The 20,524-nt window shown below is 43.1% G+C and overlaps 4 protein-coding genes across 4 annotated transcripts; 3 read left to right on the forward strand and 1 right to left on the reverse strand.

Annotated features, from left to right (window-relative positions):
• The first annotated feature begins 1,597 nt into the window (after window positions 1–1,597).
• LOC4330765 (outer envelope protein 64, mitochondrial) lies at window positions 1,598–9,488 on the forward strand. Its single transcript, XM_015770388.3, has 13 exons — window positions 1,598–1,991; window positions 2,089–2,241; window positions 2,992–3,116; window positions 3,906–4,031; window positions 4,550–4,732; window positions 4,833–4,977; window positions 5,621–5,789; window positions 6,252–6,386; window positions 6,465–6,671; window positions 7,215–7,342; window positions 7,422–7,473; window positions 8,109–8,178; window positions 9,097–9,488. Exons 1-13 carry the CDS (start codon window positions 1,726–1,728, stop codon window positions 9,177–9,179), a joined length of 1,842 nt encoding a protein of 613 aa, XP_015625874.2. The 5' UTR covers window positions 1,598–1,725; the 3' UTR covers window positions 9,180–9,488.
• Window positions 9,489–9,806: 318 nt separating this feature from the next.
• LOC136355158 (uncharacterized) lies at window positions 9,807–11,600 on the forward strand. Its single transcript, XM_066307417.1, has 2 exons — window positions 9,807–10,663; window positions 10,923–11,600. Exons 1-2 carry the CDS (start codon window positions 9,865–9,867, stop codon window positions 11,264–11,266), a joined length of 1,143 nt encoding a protein of 380 aa, XP_066163514.1. The 5' UTR covers window positions 9,807–9,864; the 3' UTR covers window positions 11,267–11,600.
• Window positions 11,468–16,533, reverse strand: LOC4330767 (histidine--tRNA ligase, chloroplastic/mitochondrial). The gene is made up of 11 exons (XM_015770386.3): window positions 16,217–16,533; window positions 16,018–16,113; window positions 15,645–15,733; window positions 15,357–15,486; window positions 15,135–15,227; window positions 14,677–14,751; window positions 13,822–13,939; window positions 13,377–13,519; window positions 12,452–12,580; window positions 11,950–12,110; window positions 11,468–11,876 (listed from the first exon to the last, which is right to left on the reverse strand). The coding sequence occupies exons 1-11, from the start codon at window positions 16,505–16,507 to the stop codon at window positions 11,738–11,740; spliced, it is 1,464 nt and encodes a 487-aa protein (XP_015625872.1). The 5' UTR covers window positions 16,508–16,533; the 3' UTR covers window positions 11,468–11,737.
• A 204-nt stretch (window positions 16,534–16,737) lies between these two features.
• Window positions 16,738–20,397, forward strand: LOC4330768 (uncharacterized). The gene is made up of 4 exons (NM_001416904.1): window positions 16,738–16,915; window positions 17,010–17,168; window positions 19,474–19,661; window positions 19,824–20,397. Exons 1-4 carry the CDS (start codon window positions 16,782–16,784, stop codon window positions 20,012–20,014), a joined length of 672 nt encoding a protein of 223 aa, NP_001403833.1. The 5' UTR covers window positions 16,738–16,781; the 3' UTR covers window positions 20,015–20,397.
• Window positions 20,398–20,524: the final 127 nt, after the last annotated feature.

Here is a 20,524-nt window from a genome sequence, read left to right on the forward strand (position 1 = left end):
TTATTATCAGCGCTGCCGCTTTCTCCTGTAATTGGCTGCAGCTCTAACCATTTTGGTCAGACTACTTGTTTATCTTGCATACCATTTCATTAGATATTTAAGTTTTCTTGTATCCTCCTATTCTTGGCATATACTCTTTTTTGAAACAAATTGTTTCCTTAAGATAAAACTGTTATTAACGCATGCTCCTTTCAAAGGCAGGAATAGTAGTAACGTAGGAATTGAATGTTATGCTCTTATAAAACTAGTGCATTTGAGTAGTTCACGGGAAATAAAACATAGGAATTTTAGAGGAAGTTTTCGTTCAGGTAAGAGATAAAGGAGAGAGGGAAAGGAAGAGAGTACGTGCATTGGACTTCTCAAACAAAAAAAGAAACATGAGCTACGAGTTCATATTTTCCATATGATTTTGTAAGTTGCATTCCTTCAATCAAAAGGACACTGTAGGACTAGAATACTAAGGATTTGAATTCTTTGCAAGTCCTAAGAAAAAAAATCCCCCAAGCCAAAGGAGGTCTCAAAAGTTCAATGCATGTATGTATGTAACTGAATTGACCCACAGTAACGTGCCCTCTTTGCTTTATGTCAGTTTAACTACGAGTGTTCAGCCACATTTATAGTTAGACTGGCTCTTGTGGATAAAGCATTTGTGTTGCAAATCTGAATCTGATTACTACAATGAGAGATGACTAATGCTGGATCATGAAAAGAGATAACCAAGTGTGCACTGACTATTGAGTGCCACCCTTCACAATGTCAAAGATAGTTAATCTGTCAAAGCATCCATGGTTATATTGGCCATTAATTATCTATCACACACTGTACTTGCATTGTACTATTCTAGCTTGCCAATTTGTTAATGGGATCTGTAAGGACAATACTGGGATATGATATTATGAGTTAGCTAGGACAGAATTGTTTCTTTTTTCAAGTGGTCGGAATTGCACTGTCCCGGCAATTTTTATTCTGAATAATGTACTACAGGCGTTGGGGCCTGTATAGAGTGAACAGCAGGACTCGTTAAGCATTGCCATTTTCTAATTTTATTTTAATCATTTCTTCCCTTTGACAACTGCAATCAGATGAACTGTCAGATAGGAAGAATAAGTCATTGATTTGTCCCCAAACAAGACATGGAATTGTCCCCCAAAACAAAAAGTCCTGGATTTGAGGTGAATTTAACCATGGGCCATCTGGGCCTACCTGTGCCTACCATGAATTAGTTTTCAATCGAGATTGCGACAAGAATTAGTGAGGACAATTGTTATTAGCATCATGAAACTTGTGCTGTCTTTGAACAATTGTAACTTGGCAACTTGCCATTTCGGTCTTATTTTTCTCTCGAATTTGATAATTTGCAAGGCGATAAACATCCAGTCCATCTTGCTGCATGATTTAACCAGCAATTTATTGGGCCCACGAGGATCATACGGCCCTTTATTTAGCACCAGATTGAGCCCATGACAAGCCCACGGATTGAACAGTCTGTTCGTCTTGTCAAACAAGCTAATACCCAACCAACCCGTCACTGACGTCGGGTCCCACACACTCGCTAGGAAACAAAAGAAGCCAGAGGGAAGGAGGACGAGGAGAACTCGCGGAACATTTATTTCTTCTTCCCCACTCCCTCTCCTCGGCTTCCCTTCCCCGCGATGTTTTCTCGAATACTCCTCTAAACCCCACCTAAAACCCTAGCTCTGCTGCCTAAGCGCGCGCGCCTCGCCGATGGACTCCTCGGCGCGATCGGGCGGCGGAGGCACCGGCGGGTACACCAGCACTCGCGTGTGGATGGTCGCGGGCGTCGCCATCGCCGGCGCCATCGTCTTCGTGGAGGCCGCGCGGCGCAGGCGCCGGTGGCTGCGGGACAGGTCCGAGGTTCCCCCCGATTTCGGCGCCTTCTGCTACCGCTTCGAGATCGCCCCGGCGCCGCAGCCTCCGCCTCCCGCCGCGCGCCAGCTACTCTCGGGCCTCACATTCGCGGCCAGCGACAAGTGAGCTTTCGAGGCTTGCCGCTCTGCTTCCGCATTCCGCGGGATCGCGGGTTTCCGATCCTGGTTTTGACCTGTTTTTTTTCTCATCGTGTTTTAGCTTCGAGATCGAGGGCTATGTGGCTGGGTTTGGGAATCCGGACTGGAAGAGGACTCACAAGGCAGCCACGCGCACGGCGGTTCCTGTCACGATGCTGCAGAAGCAGGGGGGCACCTACGTTGGTAGCACAGTCATGGATGAGCTCGGATTTGGGTTTGTATTTTGTACTTTTAGTTGGTTATTAAGTATGATTAATTCCGTTATTCCTCTGGTTTTGGTATGACTCTTACTATTGTGAACTGTTTAATGCCAGATTACTGGCCTACTGGATGCCGCAGTGTGGGTACTTGAGACTCTAGGATATGCCATTGATAGGAAATGGAAAGGGGAAATGACATGAAATGATTTAAATTAGCATTATTGATTGGAAGGGTGTTAATTCAATAAAATGCTCTGAATTTTTCGCGGAATATCTCTTCTGCACTACTTGGAAACGTAAAAAGAAAAGTGATAAATTAAGTTATTCTGTGTACAACGGGAAGTGCAGCAGGGCATACTTGTGAGGCGTGTTTGTTTAAATTTGTTCTTCAGGAACACACACAACTTGCTCACATTGTTTGGGGGCATTCTTAATAACCTTTTAGTTGAATTGCTTGAAATAAATTCATCATTACAGAATGACCCCAACTCATGTTTGTGGTAACAGGATCCAACCTTTGGATAATGCAATAAAGATTCCTCAGGAACAACCAACCCCTGTTCCTACAGATTAGATAACAAATAGCCTAAATATCCTGCACTAGACAGCAGATTGTTCAAACATTCTGACGCTACAAGTTAAATGCATTGCCTTGTACTTGCTTAGTTGCTTACCATGTTATCACAATGCCTCTGGTGAAAATTTATACTGTTCCTACTTTGAATACATTTGTTTATATTAACTCATTCGCTATTTTCTGACAGTGTTTCTGGAGGAAATTTACACAATGGAACACCAATCAACCCAGCATCTCCATCACTCTTCCCTGGTGGATCATGCAGTGGTTCTGCTGTGGCAGTTTCTGCACAACTTGTCGACTTTGCTCTTGGTATAATTTCAAAAGACCGCTACTGACTACCTCCACTTATCATTTTTCACTTATCATGCCATGGAAACCTTCTTTTTTTTAAAAAAAAAAGCTTCATGGAGACTTAGTGTGTGATTTTTCCTTTTTGGTATCTGTTGTAGTGCTAATATTCTACAATGAAGACTATCATGTAAGGTTTTTCCTATCTTGGACATTTCAAACTTCTATTTCCAAGTATATTTTCGTTACAACGGAATATTGTTTAACACCTTGTTAGGATATGGCACTAACAATTATCTGCCTGTGGCATATCATCAAGTAATTTATCCAGTTTTGAACTTTGTGGGTGTGGTTACAATAAGATCATCGTGTAACATCTACCATATGATGGTATATTGATGGACTCAAGTGCATACAATAGTAGTACAATATTTTTTAGTTAGGGTTACTTGGTCATGTCCTCAACTCTTATCTTTGTAATTCTTGTCAGGAAAGTTTCCATCTATGTGATGATACATAAAAATGTTATCTGCTTGATATCGTTAGCAGAAGCCCTTTCATCTGTGTGATTATCAGTTCAGTCTTCAGTCTGTTCTTTTTCATGCATTATTTTTCTTGCTTCTCCAAAAATGAGTCTCCATCATGCATGTTACACCTTAATGATTGTTTAACCTTCTATCATTTTTCCCATGTATAAATCCATGATGCAAACTGAGTTTGGTTCTTATGATTTTCTTGTTATAATCTCCCATAATTTTGTTCAGTTATTGCCTGCTCTTCCTGACCTCTGAAAGCCTCGAACTCTTTTAGGTACTGATACAACTGGTGATGTAAGAATTCCAGCATGCTTCTGTGGTGTACTTTGTTTCAAGTCCTCTCATGGGGTTGTATCTACTCTTGGGACCATTGCAAACTCTCAAAGTTTAGACACGATTGGTATTATCTCTCTCATCAGTAATTTACATATAGAAAGATTTTAGTACTAATTGTGACAATCATCTTCAGTTTTTTTTTGTGGCACAAATTGCCATGTGAACTTGTGCCTGCAGGCCATGTGAGACTCTTTACACAAACAACTTTTTTTAAGAAAATACATTGTGGATGTTATTAGATTGTGATTCACTCTATACACATATGAAGTAATCTTTTGGTAATACAAAAAACAACTGGAGCTCTTCACAATCACAGGGAACTATCTTGCCACATATATTACATGTTACCCTACAAAGATCATCTGAGATAACGCAAAGCAGACATTATCTATTTTTCACCAGACTGAAAGATGTGGTACTTCGTTACAATCCTTTCCATTGTAAAACCATAATAGACAGGAAGGTCAACCTTCACTCAGAATGAAGAGCCCTTTGACCACTGCCAAGTGGCAACACATTTATTTCTTTATTGGGAATTCATATAGACTGTTTCTAATTTCACGGCTTTCTATACCTTGTTAGGATGGTTTGCACGAGATCCAAGTGTTCTGCATCGTGTTGGAGATGTTCTTTTACCAGCTGCTACAGGTGGGCTTACGCAAACAAGGCAGTTATTTTTTGCTGACGATTGCTTTCAGTTGCTGAAGGTCCCCAACGAGAAAACAGTAAATGTCATAGAAAATGCTATCCAGACATTACCAGGATGTAAGCCACACTGATGTTTCATTTACTTGAATTTGTCTGGGTTAGATTTGTTTATTTTACACACAAATGTGCCGCATTCAAATCCACATGCTGTTTGCAGATCAGCCACCTAAGCACATCAATATTGGTGAGTATATCAGTTCACATGTACCTAGCCTGAAGGATTTTTGTGAACCCACTGTGGAGATGCTCGAAGGAATGTCAGCCTTGAAAGCACTCTCAACAGTTATGCTGTTATTACAGAGGTTTGTTTTCAATGCTTCCTTGCTTTAATTTAGAAACGAGGGAGCAATAGATTGTTTTGTTATGCATAATGATTCAAACAGGTATATTGAGCAAGGACCTTGAAGGATGAAAGTATTAATTATTAGAAATTTGGGTTATACTGCTGATGTTTTCGTCTGTTATGCCAACGCTCAAGTGATGATTATTTGAGGAATTAATTAAATTTTCCTGATTCACATGCTATAAGTTGGGGAATTTTATCAGATGATTAAATTGTAGCTTATGAATTGAGCTATTAACTATTAGGTCCTTGTAAGAATATTCATAAGTTTTCTTGTGAAGTCTCTGATTTCTGACTTGCTGATTGCTTTCTACCGGTGGGAAGTGGGAAATTTACACATAGATGATTGATTTGATGTCTGACATCAAAGCTTCCATTGTTGAGTGAATTATTTGTTACCTTTCCCACAGACAGCTGACAGCACAATTGGCCACTTCCATGATGCTGGTTTTGCCTTCTGGTTTTTTTATGATTGCATGACTTACGATCAATGATTTCATGGAATTATTTGTTTCATTCGGTAGTACAACTTTCGCCCACTTGCTTGTAGTAAAGAACCTGAGTACTGAACACTGAAACTTATATGTCAATTAACTTTTCAGATATGAATTCAAGACAAACCACGAGGATTGGGTTAATACTGTAAAACCCAAGCTTGGGCTTGATACCTCTACTCGTGTGCTACAAGCTGTCAATTCGAAAAGTGATAACATCAAATCTTTATACATTGTACGAAATGAATTGCGAGCTGCACTCAAGAATCTTTTAAAGGTATTCTTCCACTTAATTCTTCCCTTAGTTCTGGCTATTTAGCTACTGGTAGCTCATTTTACTGGGTCCTTTCAGGAACTTAATATTACATTATAGTTATGTGGTTCATATGCAATCATTAAAAGAGTGAATTGTGTGTTTTTTGGCTGAAAACAAAATGTGTAAGGACAACTTGTTTATGCAAAAGAGAAGTGATAATACTTCCTAATACATTTAACATAGATTAGATTGGAGAGAGAAGATTTAATGGAGCACATTGATGATTTAGTTTGGTTATATCCATTTCTTCAAAATGATAAAATGTGTTGCATGGGATGCCAAACTGACCGTGTCACCAATACCATAAGCTAAGAATTCATGGAAAATTAAAATCAACATGTTTTGCCAAAAGAATATCATTGCATTAAAGGATTTCTTTATGGAGTTTTCTCTTAACTCATTCTTTCACATCATGCCAATTAGGATACTGGAATTTTAGTTCTGCCAACCACAGCTGGATATCCTTTAAAGAGGAATGCAAGGCAAAGACTTTCACCTGGGTTTGAAGATAGAATGAGTGCATTTGTAGGCATTGCTACACTTTCAGGCTGCTGTCAGGTAGTTTAAATAGTTGCTTTCAGGTATTTCCTCTCCCTTTGGCTATAAAACATGGTTTGACTCTTTTCACTTTTGCAGGCTGTGATTCCCTTAGGAAGTCACAATGATCATCCTATATCTCTTTCATTGCTAGCAGCACATGGATCAGACAAATTCCTTCTTCGCAATGTCTTGTATATGTTTTCTTCCATCAAAGAACAAGTCGTTTTGGCGTCCAAGTTGGTAACTGCACCAGTAATCAATAGAGATGCTGATTTTGGTGCAGCAGAGTTGTTGAAAGAGAAGGTTTTATCTTTTCTTTTTATGAATGTTTAACCCTTTGTTTCTTACTTTCTTTGCTGAGTGATGGTTGTATAGGGACTAAAGTTTGGTTGATAGGACATGAGTTGCAAATTAGATCTTGTTTGGCACCTCTGACTACTCCAGAATCCTGATGTTAAATTGACCAGTAGTCCTCCAGGCTAATTCAAATTGGCTATATTCTTAATTATAAGTCTTGCTACCTTTTCTGAAGTTATACTCTTCTATCAATCGTAGCAACAATTGTCTATCTTAATAAAAAGATTTGGATAAAATCAGTGTTTTTTGGTCATGCCTAATATTTGCACCCAAGTCTAAATGGCTTATTTTGGAACTGTGGGAGGTGTCATTTTTTTTTCTTGGTATGTGTATCATTAATCTCGCAGAAGTTATCTTATAGTTGTAGGTTTGAGATGCCATCAGGTTAAAGCAATTAATTTCATGTTTTGAGGCACACTTTGTCAGCATCTAATCTACTTTTTTAAAAAATTCCACAATCTATGATTGAAATTTGAACTCCCTTGACAGGGAAATAGTGCTTTCAAAGGACGAAAATGGAGCAAGGCGGTTGAATTTTATTCTGATGCTATCAAATTGAATGGCACAAATGCAACATATTACAGCAATAGAGCAGCTGCCTATCTGGAACTTGGCCGGTATACTTCCTACATCCGTTCCGATTGCTCTAGGTTCATCTGAAATTGGTACTTGCTATACCTTTTTAATCCTGTGCAGTTATAAGCAAGCTGAAGCAGATTGTGAGCAGGCCTTACTCTTGGATAAAAAGGTAAGGCACTTCTTCTTAGCTTTTGAAGGCTTGCTATCGTTAGCATTCCTTTTCTTTTGTTGTTCAGAGTCTCGTAGGTGCAAATTCCCATGCTTCATTTTGCATGCATATGATTTCTTTAATGCACATCCTAATATATTACTTCTTGACCATGCTTTTCTGCATATGATTTATTGTAGATCATTTATGTTCTGGTATGTTGAATATCCGACCTCTGTATTTGCTTATATTTTATCTTTTTCACTGTTGATAATGTGCCCCATAATCTTTTTCGGTACTAGGTTCCATATATGTGGTATCAGAATATCAGATGGATTATCTGATCTTGAGATTAAATTCCTGAAATAAATGTATTTTAGGAAAAAAAAAGTAACATCTTATAGCACAAGCTGTGTACGTTTATGTAGCTTTCTAGAAGGGGACATAAATATTTTAAGATTTGTTTCATGTTCCTCGTACTCTCCTAAACATAAGCATTAATTTTTTGTTCATCGTAGTCTAATCATTTAAAAATTATTAGTGGACAATTGAAATAGTGTTGGCCAATGGTGCCAATTATTTAGTAACGGAGGGAGTAATCTTCTATGATTTCAACATCAAAGTCCCCACTCTTTTATTTTTCATTGTTTTTTCAGAATGTTAAAGCATATCTACGACGAGGGATCGCAAGAGAAGCTGTTCTGAATCACCAAGAAGCTCTTCAAGGTGTGACAATTTTCTATCTTGACATTACATTTTACTAGCATATTGAAAAGAACTAAATGAACCACTGCTAATACTCTATGGGTTGCCAATTATTTGCATATGGCAATGCTGGTTAAAGGTTGAAGCCATCTATGTCAATGGTGGCTAGTTAGTCTGCTAACCCTATGCATTGAACTGTGTTTTTATGCCAAATCACTACTGTTGCAAAATATTTCAAGGGCTAGAAAAGAAAGCTCATTGGTTGCTGCATTCTATTCTGAGATCTTTGCTCAAAATTCTCTCAGTTAATTAATATTAAATAAGCAATATGCCGTGGATAAAACACAATATAATTAACATTTAAATATAGGTGGATAACATCGGATGCATCCACAGAAACAGCAATTTAGGAAAAAAAATCATAAAAACCAGAATCTGCTGATTGTAGTTGGACAATTTCCCTCTGCTGGATGGTCTTGTCTTGCTATCTGTACAATACTACAATGACATTTGCATTTACAATGAAATCGGATGCCTTTGCTTTCATCTTCTGGTAAGCAGAATATGGTGAAGATATTGTTCTGCTATCAGATTATTATCTTCAAATACAAGGGCTATTTAGGTGAGCTGGTGGCTTATGTAGGTTCTCTACATTGAACCTTCTCTCTTATAGGAGCAATCATTAAGCTGAAGAACAAATCATTAAGCATAAGTTTAACTCTGGAAGAACGAATCTTGAAATTGAGCTGATTAATTTTCTTCTTGTTGAGGGAAGAGTCCAGTGTACTCATTAAATGAGTTATCAAGTACTGGTTGCCAGAAGAGCTTGGTGCTATACTATGACCCCGCTTTCTGTACTGAATGTCATTAAGTATGCTTTTAAGATAAGGACCTTCTCAGAAGAGCTGACATTTATGTTTCGCATATTTCTTTGTACAGATATCAGGCATGCTTTAGCTTTGGAGCCACAGAACAAAGCAGGCCTTTTGGCAGAGAGAAGGCTGCAGAAAAAACTAAGGTGATACGAGCAGCTGCCATCTCGTGAGTTTTTGAGAGGCGCCTGATTGTACGCAATTTTGATCGACTGAGGAAGCTCCTTCGCTCCGTTTGTTACTTGTGTTGCCCGTGTGAGGCATTGAGCAGTTTGCCGCGGTGCTGAGTCGTCATCAGTTGATGTTCTCACGAATTCGAGAACTTTGGCGTGTTTGTATAGGAATTAAGCCACATATTTTGGCCAGGCGATGACGGAAGAAACATTTGGTTAGATATATTTTGTACAAAATCATGTCATAATGATATCGTGCCTTGTATATAGTCGAGCTTTTTCGCAAGTTACCGGCGGCGTCGAGCCGTCGAGCAAGCAGCCCGTATGAAGAGACTTGATCGCCCCACTTTGGATCCGTCGTTAGGGTTGAATCCGTCCAGCCCATGTGCTATATTACAGGCCCGCCCAGCCCATGTGCTATATTACAGGCCCGCCCAGCCCATGTGCTATATTACAGGCCCGCCCAGCCCATGTAATGTTACAGGCACGTTCGCCGTAACCACGTCAGGCCGCCTCTCCTCAGCGCGTGCCATTGCTATACGGATAAGCAGCGAGCGCGCGCGCTTCTTCCGCCTCATATAGGCTGAGTTCGATAGTGTCAGTTGTCACACAGTCACTTGTTGGGTCTTTGCAATTGCTTTCCTCGCTGGCTGGCTGTAAGAATGGACACGCTGCAGCAGCGCAGGAACCAGCTCCGGATACCAATGGAGCCGCTCGCCTCCTTCGCCGCGAGCTTCTTCGCGGCCCTGTCGCCGCCGTCGCCGTCGGCGGCCGCGGCGGATAGCTCCACGGTGCTCCTCCTGCCGCTCCCCGTGGCGGCGGCGCGGGCCCTGACCGTGCTCCGAAGGCTCCTGCTCCTCGCCACGCAGTCCTTCATCTCCCTCTTCTTCATGTTCCTCAGCGTGCTGTCCCCGCCGCCGCCGCCGCCTCCTCCGGCGCTCGCGCCGGCGCTGCCGCGTGCTGACCCGGGGTGCCCCGCGGGGGCCAGCTGCGTGGGCCGCGCCCTCGCGCACGTGCTCTCCGTGGCGTCGCGGCTCCCCGTTGCCTCCCGCAAGTACGAGCTCGTGCGGGGGCTCGCGGAGCGGCTGCTGGACGACAACGCGCGCGGCGGCGGGGCGCGGATCGGGGCCGTGAACCGCGCCGCGCTGTCGGGGGCGTTCGCGCGCACGCTGCGGCAGCTGGACGCGGCGGCGGGAGGGGAGTGGCCGGGCATGGAGCTGGCCGTGCGCGCGGTGCGAACGGGCATGCGGTGGTGGAGGCCGACCGCCGCCGCGTTGGACGATGGGTTCGGCGGGCCCGCGGCGGAGAAGCTGGCCGCCGAGCTGCTCTGGCTCGGGCAGAAGATGGCCGAGTGCGGCGCCGCCCGCGAGGCCGCCGCGCAGTTCGGCGCCGCGTCGCGTCTGGGGAGCCGCGCGCTCGTCGCCGAGCCGACGCTCCAGGTCGCGTTGCTTCGGCTTGCTGGTACGTACAGTACGTTATATCACAAGACTCCTATGTTTTGCGTATAACTTGCGCCAATCAAAACCTAATTAAGACAGCGTAGACTAACGTGCCGGTGCCCGTGTACGGCTGCCGCCGGCAACTGCAAAAGAACATACAACATGGCGATTCCGTGGTCACGAGGTTTCATGAACTGAATAACCTTGATACTGAATTCAGTGAATTGTGTGATCGTTAGTGTTACCTTTGACGTCTCGATGTGTCATTCCATCTGGTGCAGTGTTCCTGTTCAAGCACGCCAACTCGAGGGAATTCGAGCCGAGCCCCGGAGGGAACGAGGACAAGGGCGCCATCGCCGAGCAGCGGGTCTCGCTGCTGCGGTCGTGGCTGCCGCTGCTCTGCCGCGGCAGCAACGGCACGGACGCGCCGGTGCTTAGCAGCAAGGAGAGGACGGAGATGGTGGCCGTGCTGGATGAGCTGATCGGGAAGCTGGGGTGGGAGCAGCAGGAGGAGATCCTGGCGCTCTGGCTGCACCACTTCGCCGCGTGCCCGGACACCGATTGGCCCAACCTCGAGAGCTGCTACACCCGCTGGTACGCAGAGTCGCGCAGGCTGCTCGAGTAGAACACCAACACTACACGCGGAAGGAGTGCGGACGCCGGTGTGCCTCCGTCTCCGTCCAGCCAAATACGTGTATCATTGTAAGTGTTAACGTGTATCGTGTACAGCATAGCAGTTAGCAAACTCAGTGTAGCCGTGCAGGGTACCACATCATTTTAGCCAGTGCATTCACTTGTGCGTATGTTCACAGCGGCAGTAATCGTATGACAGTTATGTATTCTGCAGTTTATTTACTCCTGAACTCTATAGTGTAAGGGTATCTGCAAACGAAGATACAATCACCTTCGGCAAACGTGTAAATCATCTAGTAGCAAATAAAGGCATTCTATCAGTAAAATAATGGAGTGCCTACGAGTTGTACCCCTCCTATGTGTGAATGACATGAATCGCTGTGTTTCAACAGAGCTTTAGTGGATGAAGTCATAAAGAAGGTAAAAAGGCCTAGGATTAGAAGCAAAACCTTCACAAATTCTCTTATTGTAGTTCGCCAGCCTTGACCTCAAATTCTTCTCTGGTTGATAATATCTTCACACGAACCATACCTCGCTCCCACTCGGATTTTCCGACCAATATCAGCCTACCAGCATTTATCCTCTCAGCATGCTTAAATACCCTGGTAGAAATAAAAAGCATTACAAATTTGGATAACAGCCGAGTAGGTACTCCCGAAAATTCAGAAGGTATACCATTTAAGACGCTTGTCTTCAACAAGGTCTACACTTCTGCCTTGCCTCCGCAGAGAGGAAGCAACACTACATGCTGGCCCTTCAAGCTCCTCATCCAATGGGAAGACAATGTCATCTATTTGGCGTGACAGATCAGGTAACAGACCCTTTTCTTTCAGCAGCTGCAAGGATACAAATTATAGTGTTGACGTTAGTGCATCTGAAAATGCATCATAAATTCACAGCAATAAACAAACAATGATAACCATTTCACCAGAATTTGCTGTTGTATCAGTTGTCTACTTGTATATTAACAGTGATAACCTTTTCATGTTCTTAGTACCGCCCCTTTTCATGTTCTTAGTACCGCATGGGACTTACTACAATGTAGATTGTGAATTCCCTGTTGCTGTCGTCAGTTGTCTACTTATATATTAGCAGGTATTGTTTATGTACTTGTTAAACATCAAAGGGATAATCTAATCTTTTACAAACCACAAAAGGAATGAAAAAGAAGACATACTTCCACTATAACAGCGTCTCCAAATCCAAAGCCGCAAGCTGGTATGTCTTCACTACCAAATGTTGAAAGTAGTCTATCATACCTTCCTCCACCACAAATTGCTCTCAGTTTTCCATCTCTATCAAAAGCCTACATGAATAGAACAATAGAACTTAAAATTGAAACAAGAGTTGGTACCAAGAAGAGCTATGGTATAGGATGCATCCAATATTCAGGTTAAAAAATAGAATTCCGAAGGCAAAGGATAAAACATATTAAAGAGAAGCTTTCACAAAGGCCGATAGCCGATAGCTGATGTCACTATCCTTTTATCTACTTGAAAGCTGATGAGAGTACGGCTTTCTTAAAGGAAGCATAAGAACCTAAATATCCTCTTGTCAGAAGAGCTAACAGTATGACCAACAGTAATGATGAAGATAATGCAATTGCAGTTCTCATCTAAATTAGCTATTGTAACACTGGCATCTATCCTGAGTACTCATAGCGGATAATTTGAGCAGCAACAACTAACAAAATAATAAAATATGATGCTAGGAGCATTCGTCATGAGGAGCAAAGCCTAACAGAAATATGAGCACCCGTGATGATGCTAGGAGGAAGAATCTACAACAGATAATTTGAGGGCAAAGACCAACAGAACTATGCATAATAATCTCAAAAAAATGTATTTGGGTAGCTCCTACCTCCTAGTTGTAACTCTATGCAGTTGCTATTTAGAGCACTGACTTGTAAACAGAGGAAAGCATTGTTGGTTGAAAATGAAAACCTGAAGGAACTGCACCTTTTCTCAAATGAGAAACGTATCTTAACATAATTTGATGAAATCTCAAATTCTTTACTTGTCACTTTTGTTAGTAACCCTATAAATTGTTGAATAAACAATAATATAGATATATGTAACATAAGGTGACGCTTCAACAACAACCTCAAAAACAATTCCTGTGTAGTATGCAAGGCCACGAACAACAGATGCATCAAAACAAATCCAATCAGCATAACCGTACTGCTCAGCAAACGAGAACAACTTCTTCAAGTCAGCAACAGCTTCAACATCAGAGCCTAGCACCTCTGTATGAGAACACCAAAATTAAAGATGAACAATAGCCACCTTTCTGAAAGATGCAATGATTATATTTTTATAAATGCAAATGCGGATAGCATTAGTTGAAATCGCCAGAGTAAGAGCATTTTTTAAAAATAAAAAAAGATCCCAGAATATAACGTAGCTGTTGATGATTTTCTTTAGAAATACAATTTTTAGTTTGGCACATGATCTAAAGAAATAATCAAACGAGCTTATTCATTTTGCAGCAGTCCATTGATTAATTATAGTCCATGAACAAAAACAAACAATAAGGTCAGGAGGAAACCTTCAAGCTTGGGTAGCGACTTGAGAGAAAGAACCTCAATGATACCCAGCACAGCTTCAGATGACAGCCCAATTGTAACCAACTTCTTCTCAATTTCTTCTCTAGTCAGCTTTCCCAGCTGTTCAATGGTAAACTAAGTGTTAGACAAGGAAAAAAAAATGCCAACATGAAGATATCAACAAAACATTGCATTAATGCAAGTATTCACCTAAGGAATTTCCTTCATCTAATGCTATAAAAAAGAGTATCCACGCAAAAGGCATAAATGATGGCCTGTGGCATATTACAATTAATGATAAGACTGGAATTGTATAATAGATTACTGGTCCATTTCTGGGTTTCACCAGAGAGGTAGACAAGGTGCAAAAATTTATCATCTTACAAACAAGCCCATAAATTTCAATGAGAAACAAGCAGGGAGAAGGCCCATGTCACAGCTTCTATTTGTATAAGCCATGGGCTGCTCAATTGAGTGATTTATCCTTAACTCTGTACCTGGACTGAATAGCTAAGAAGAAAATATGCAGAACTTCACTTAAATCAAGACCGACGGTAGTTAAGGGGATAGAAATGAACTTATTTCGGGCAAACTTGATGAATGGCAAGTTGATAATTATCCTAGACCATCAGGACCTTACTAGAGAATTTGATGTGAATGACCCATAGTTCATTAGACAAACTTTCAGGAATGAGCCAAAGAATATACACTACATTGCTAATTTCCCTGCTATTATTTGCAGTTATATGTTATTTGATGGTTGTCAACATTCAAACAGAAGCAAGAAAACATCAGGGTACAAATATCGAATTTCACAATGTAAAGGGTGGAAAGTCGTTAGTAGAATCTGACCATACTTTATCAACAATCACACAAACTTCAGTAAACAAATGTTCTGGAATGGAGTACATATTCAACACAGCCTGAAGGACCTGGAGAAAACAAAGAATGGTCAGACATACAAAAGAGGTGCCATGTCAATAAACATGTCCAGACTGCAGTAACACATGCAAAGCAGTTATCAAGTGGCAGTCACTACACCATTTGGGTCCCAATAGCTCCTCATCACATAAGAAATGAAAAATATATGTAATTTATACATTCTCCGTGAGCATGTACTCATGTAGTAACATGATATGCAGCACATCAGCTCACAGTACCTTACGTTTCAATAGTGATAAATGAAATATTGACACCAGACTGGCATAGGAAAGGGAAAATAGGGAAAGAAAAGTAAAAACATAATAACCAAATAGAAAATATTGCAAAAGATTTTTCAGAGGAAAAAGGTTAGCCATATGTACAAAAGTGTTACCTTTCGGCTGGACACTCTGATCCCCACATCTGAAGATGTAATCCCAAGACGTTCAAATAAGAGAATAATAGCTTGAAGAAGCTCAGACTCTGCCTGATTTTTATTAACAATAAGTCAATTCTAAATCAATTAAAATCAAACAAGGTGCTACAATGTAGCAGAGTGGCATCTTGAATCCAAGGACAAATATGAATCTCACACTAGAACGAATTTACTACTTACTCGAACTTTAGGCATGCCAAAAATATCCATGTTCCATTGATAATGTTCACGCCGTCTTCCTCTTGTCATACGCTCATATCGCCAGCATTGTCCTATAGTAAACCATTTCAGTGGAAGGGAGACTGATTTTCTAGACAGGAGAAAAAGTAAGCGAAAAATCACATTTCAAAGAACAAACTCATAATATGGCAAAGATGAAACGGTCACTCAACAGAAATTAATGGAAAATGCCACAAACATGAATGTAAGTCAAGCATGCCACAAACAAACCAGTTGAAAAAGGCATACCCTTGCTTTATAACTAGGCGTGCCAAGGAAGGGGTGATTTCAGGCCTCAGAACAACACGGCGCCCTCCTTTATCCTCGAAGTTATAAAGCTACAGAAGCAATAGTACAAGGTTTCGTAACTAACACTTGAATAATAGATCTGCAAACAGAACTAGAACATCGGTATAAGAGGAAAAACGAAAAGAAAGAGCACATAAACTTAGATTCCTTCTGATCTATTCTACCATGATCAACAAGTTTATAATCTACTGAAATGTATGCCAAGGTATGTGCATTTCTGAACCATGAGAAGATAATTTCAATTCGGTTTCACATTAGAGAGCTAGTACACTCTAAGCTAGTGACACTGCACTGTAAAGGGCGGCGTTGGTACCTGCTGCGTGATCTCCTCTCCGGCCTTGCGAATGAAGAGCGCCTCAGACTCGAGCACTGGGAAGTCCACCTCCTCAAACGCCATGACGCGGGACACCTTCAGTTGCAAACGGGAAGCTAGCATTAGCAACTAGTCCTAGCAAGCAACCCTTGATGGCTCCTTGAGAGAGATGAGAAGCGCAGCTGCGGCGTTCGCTTACCTCCCTGAACTGGTCGAAGAGCCAGGTGCGGAGGCGCATGTCCTCCGGGGGGAAATCCCTGGTCCCGCGCGGCGGATTCACGTCGACGACGGACGCACCGTCGGACGGCTCCACCGGCGAGGAGGGCTCGCCATTCTCCACCGTCGACGAGGATGGGGCAGAGGCGAAGAGCCGCTGGTGGCGGCGGGGTAGGGAGGAGGTGCGGAAAGTGGGGCTAGGGCCGAGGGGGAAGCGCGGGCGGCGGCGGAGGAGGAGGTGGTGGCGCAGCGACGCCGACGCGGAGGCGGCCATGGATTGACGACTCGCGAGGAGGTCTCGGCTCGTCTCCCTGTTCGTGGATAGGAGATAAAACGCAGAATCAGATTGGGCTATATTTGGGTAGCATTTGTGGTTGCGATCCGTATTTTATTGGGCCAAAATGGACCTCATATTGGATCATGATCCAAATTTTGTTCCGATGACTCTTGGGCTTGGGCTGATTTGCGCTTCCTGTTTGACGTCACCTTCCAAAAATTAGACCTGATGGAGAGATCAGAGGAGAGAGAGGAAAATAATTAAAAGGAAAATGGCGGCGGCGGCGGCGGCGGCGGGAGCGAGAAAGCTCGCCGGAACACTCCGCCTGCTCGCCGCCGGCCGCGGATCCGGCTGTATCCCTCGGGCGCGGGCATCTCCATGCGAGACGAGTTTCCTTCCCCACCGGTAACCATCTCCGACCTCTCCCTCCCCTCCCATGGACTCATCCACCTGATCTGACCTCTCTATCTGCCGTGTGCATTGTGGCGTCCCGATTCAGCTCCTACTCTGCGGCGAAAACCGGAGAAAATGGAGGTGCCACTGGTGGCGGGAAGAGGTCACGGATCCGGAGGATCGTGTCGATTGGGGTTATCAGCATCGCTGGCGGCGTCGCGCTTAGCGCCCTCAACGACCTTGCTATATTCCATGGATGCAGCAGGTCATATTTCTCTCCCTTTCTTCCATCCCGCCATTCTTTATCCGTTTATCAAGTTCGTGCATTTTTTTTAAGGTGTTCCTCTTTAGAATCACTGATGCTTGAGCATCAGTACTATCCATGCAACATATAACCAGTAGGGCAGTAACTGTGTTGAAGGATATTATGTCAGAAGAAGTCCTGTTGTTTGGTTACTATGTCTGTTTTGCAACTTTCTTCTGATTAGGATCTTAGCTGCGTTCGACATTTTTTTAGTTTAATTGGAAACTTTAGACTGTAGTATTACCCAGCTTCTTATGAGTAACTACGTTATAACAAATCTACAATAGGCAGCAAAGTCTCCTGTAGGTACTAACAGAAGATAGAAACGAAGGGAGATAGCAAGAAAGGAAGGTAGATAATATAGCCCTAATGATTTCATTAAGCTCTCAAGCAAATTACACAACTTATCTCAAACAGAGGCATTATCATGGTCAACCAAATGTGCACTCAGTATGTAGTCCTCAGGACTCCTCCACTCCAATCTCTGGTACATCTTAGAGCTGAGGACAACTTTCCTTATTCTGTCCACAGCCAATTTTCCCAGGTATCTTCACAAGAATCTACCACTGTTACATGGATACTAAGAGTAGTTTATACATATGAGGGGGGTAGCAAGATCTTATTGTTAAAACTTAAAACCATGTTGTTTCGAGTATCCCTCATCATCTAACAACTAGAAGCTTAGCCCAAAGAATAGATATTCATTATTTTGGCTGGTCACAATTATCCAAGTGCCTCCTCCACAACAGTACAACACAAACCAGCATAAATGCGCCATAAAGAGCCCTCCCAGAATCTGGGACATGATATAATGAGCAGTCTCGGCACCTTCACAGAGTTTGAATTTTAAAGTTCCCTCCCAGCCTCTCTTGTTCCCTGAATTTTGCCACATATATATCTCCCCAGAATTAAAACTACTGCGATTAAATATCTCTACATATTATGTGCCTGGTATATTCGGGTCTTTTATATTTGCCTTGTAAAACAGATCATGCAAGTGAATATCGGATTGTTTTTTACATCATACTACATGAGTTGTAAATTATTGATATGAACACCAGCTCTGTTTCATTTTACATTGTTTATCTGTCACCTAGCTCTGCTACCCTAATAATGATATTATAGAGGCATAGGAACATAGGTTTCTGTTGAGGAGTGATCCTCTCGAGCGGGAGATCGTGGGATCCCCCTTTTGTGAGTTCGGCCAGGGGAAAAGGCTCGCCTCTGGAAGTCACGTACTCGCCCCCTAAATTATCAGCTAGTATGCGCACAATAAGATTATACAGGTTCGGGCCGCTGTGAAGCGTAACACCCTACTCCTGTTTGTATGATGATTCTTCTGTGCTCGGGAAGCCTCCGAATCTCAGATGTACAAGCTAGAGTTAGAGAAGCTATCTCCCCTGGATCCCGAGTCCGATCCCCCTCTCCACTAGGCATGGCCCTCCTTTTATATTCTAAGGGGATACCAAACATGCTGAGAGATCTACCTAGGGAGAAGGGAAAATATTCTCTATATTAATTACATGTCTTGTGCCTTAGCTTGGAAGCTAAGCCACGGTTTGCCTTTGAGTGGGGCCCAGCGCCGTCCCTTGTCTGACACGGGGGACACCCCTGTCAATCTCCCATTAATGGATGAAGAATTGTGGTGGCCGTCCTCTGACGGGGAGGATTTCGAATGACCCTCTCGATGGGACGGGTCATACCTTCCTCCACTCCGCCGGAGATAGATGCGACGTGGGGGCACGGCTGTCTGCCCAGCCAGATGTGACTGGTGACAGGCCGGTCACAGACCGGTCATTCCTGTCCGCCGCGCACCAGTCGCGCACGCCGCACGTCTGCCCCTACCGCATTGAATGCGGCATGGGGCAGTTGAGGCGCTGCGTTCATTAAAGGAGGCTCGGCTTGGGCTCCCTCCCCGCTCGCTCCCCCCGCCAGATGGCGGACAGGCGGGGGCCTCGGGGCAAAACGGCGCGAGGGCCCGAGGGGCATGACGTGGCACCCCGAGGCCTCGGGGCAAAACGGGCATGACATGGCACCCCGAGGCCCCCTGACCGCTCCTATGACCCGCGGGGTACGGGGGTAGAGCCATGCTGTAGGTCATGCGCCAGGATGGGAAGGTAAATTCCCCTTATTCCGCATACCCCGGGCCCACTTCACCGACAGTTTCCTTGTTAAAATTGAAAAAAATATGCATGACTTATTATCACACTATGATTCACTTCCTGTTCTCTTAGTATGTGATACCTGCAATTGTGAATGCTTTCAGTAAGGCAATTAAAAAGGCTACTGAGAACCAAGAAGTTGTAGAAGCAATTGGGGTGCCTATAGTAAGAGGACCATGGTATGATGCATCTCTTGCTGTGGGTCATCGACGAAGATCTGTATCATGTACATTCCCAGTGTCTGGGCCACAGGGCTCAGGAATTTTTCAATTCAAAGCTATTCGGAATGGAGGTTAATTCATATTCCTCAAACTACATATATTTAATCATTCGTGTTCTTTACTTCTTTATGTGTAGTTTTTAAGACATCCATTTTCTTTTAAGCAATTGAACTCAACTAGTTCCTATCGAAGAAGGCTCTGGAAAGCTCAGTACATTGTCTTTTGTTCTGCAGACGATGGTGTACTCTCTTTCCTACGGCATCATGACTGGGACATACTTGTCATGGAGGCTCATCTTCATGTGCCTTCAGATGATGACAAGCAGAAAACACTCAAGATAAACCTTATAGACTGTCCTGATCATCCTAGTAGAGTATCCGACTGTGAGAGTATTCCTTGGGAACGTCAAGAACAGGAGAGTTAACTATATACCAACTTGATGTAGAGTTGAAGACACCTACCTTTCTGCCAACACTCAGAAAAAATAGAGCAGATCGGTCTCGCATAGCGATGGCTGATTCGGTGCTTGGCTTCCCTCTCTATAGCGTGTGTTTGGGCGGTTGGCACATGGTTCGGGGCGTGTGCTCTGGTGCACATCCTTCCTCGACAACCAGCTGTTGATGTAAAACTTTTCTTACAGCCAGCTGTCGATGTAAAATTTTTCTTGTAACATTTTCTTCCTATCTTAATTACATTGAATGACCTCCTTCGGTCATTCCGGCAAAAAAAAAAAAGAGAGCAGATGTTGATCTTTGTGATTTGTATGTACTGATGTGCCGAATTTGATATGGATTAAGATTCATGACAATAGGGAGTGCAGACTTGTAGTGAACAGGATTTATGTGGATATATGTTGTCATTCGTTTTTCAGCATTCGTTCGTCAGCGAGCTGCGAGTGAGCCGCTGTTACGCCGAGATGGTTCAGGTTGAGATA

This window comes from Oryza sativa, chromosome 2 (genome assembly GCF_034140825.1).
Source record: "Oryza sativa Japonica Group chromosome 2, ASM3414082v1".
NCBI classification, from domain to species: Eukaryota; Viridiplantae; Streptophyta; class Magnoliopsida; order Poales; family Poaceae; genus Oryza; species Oryza sativa.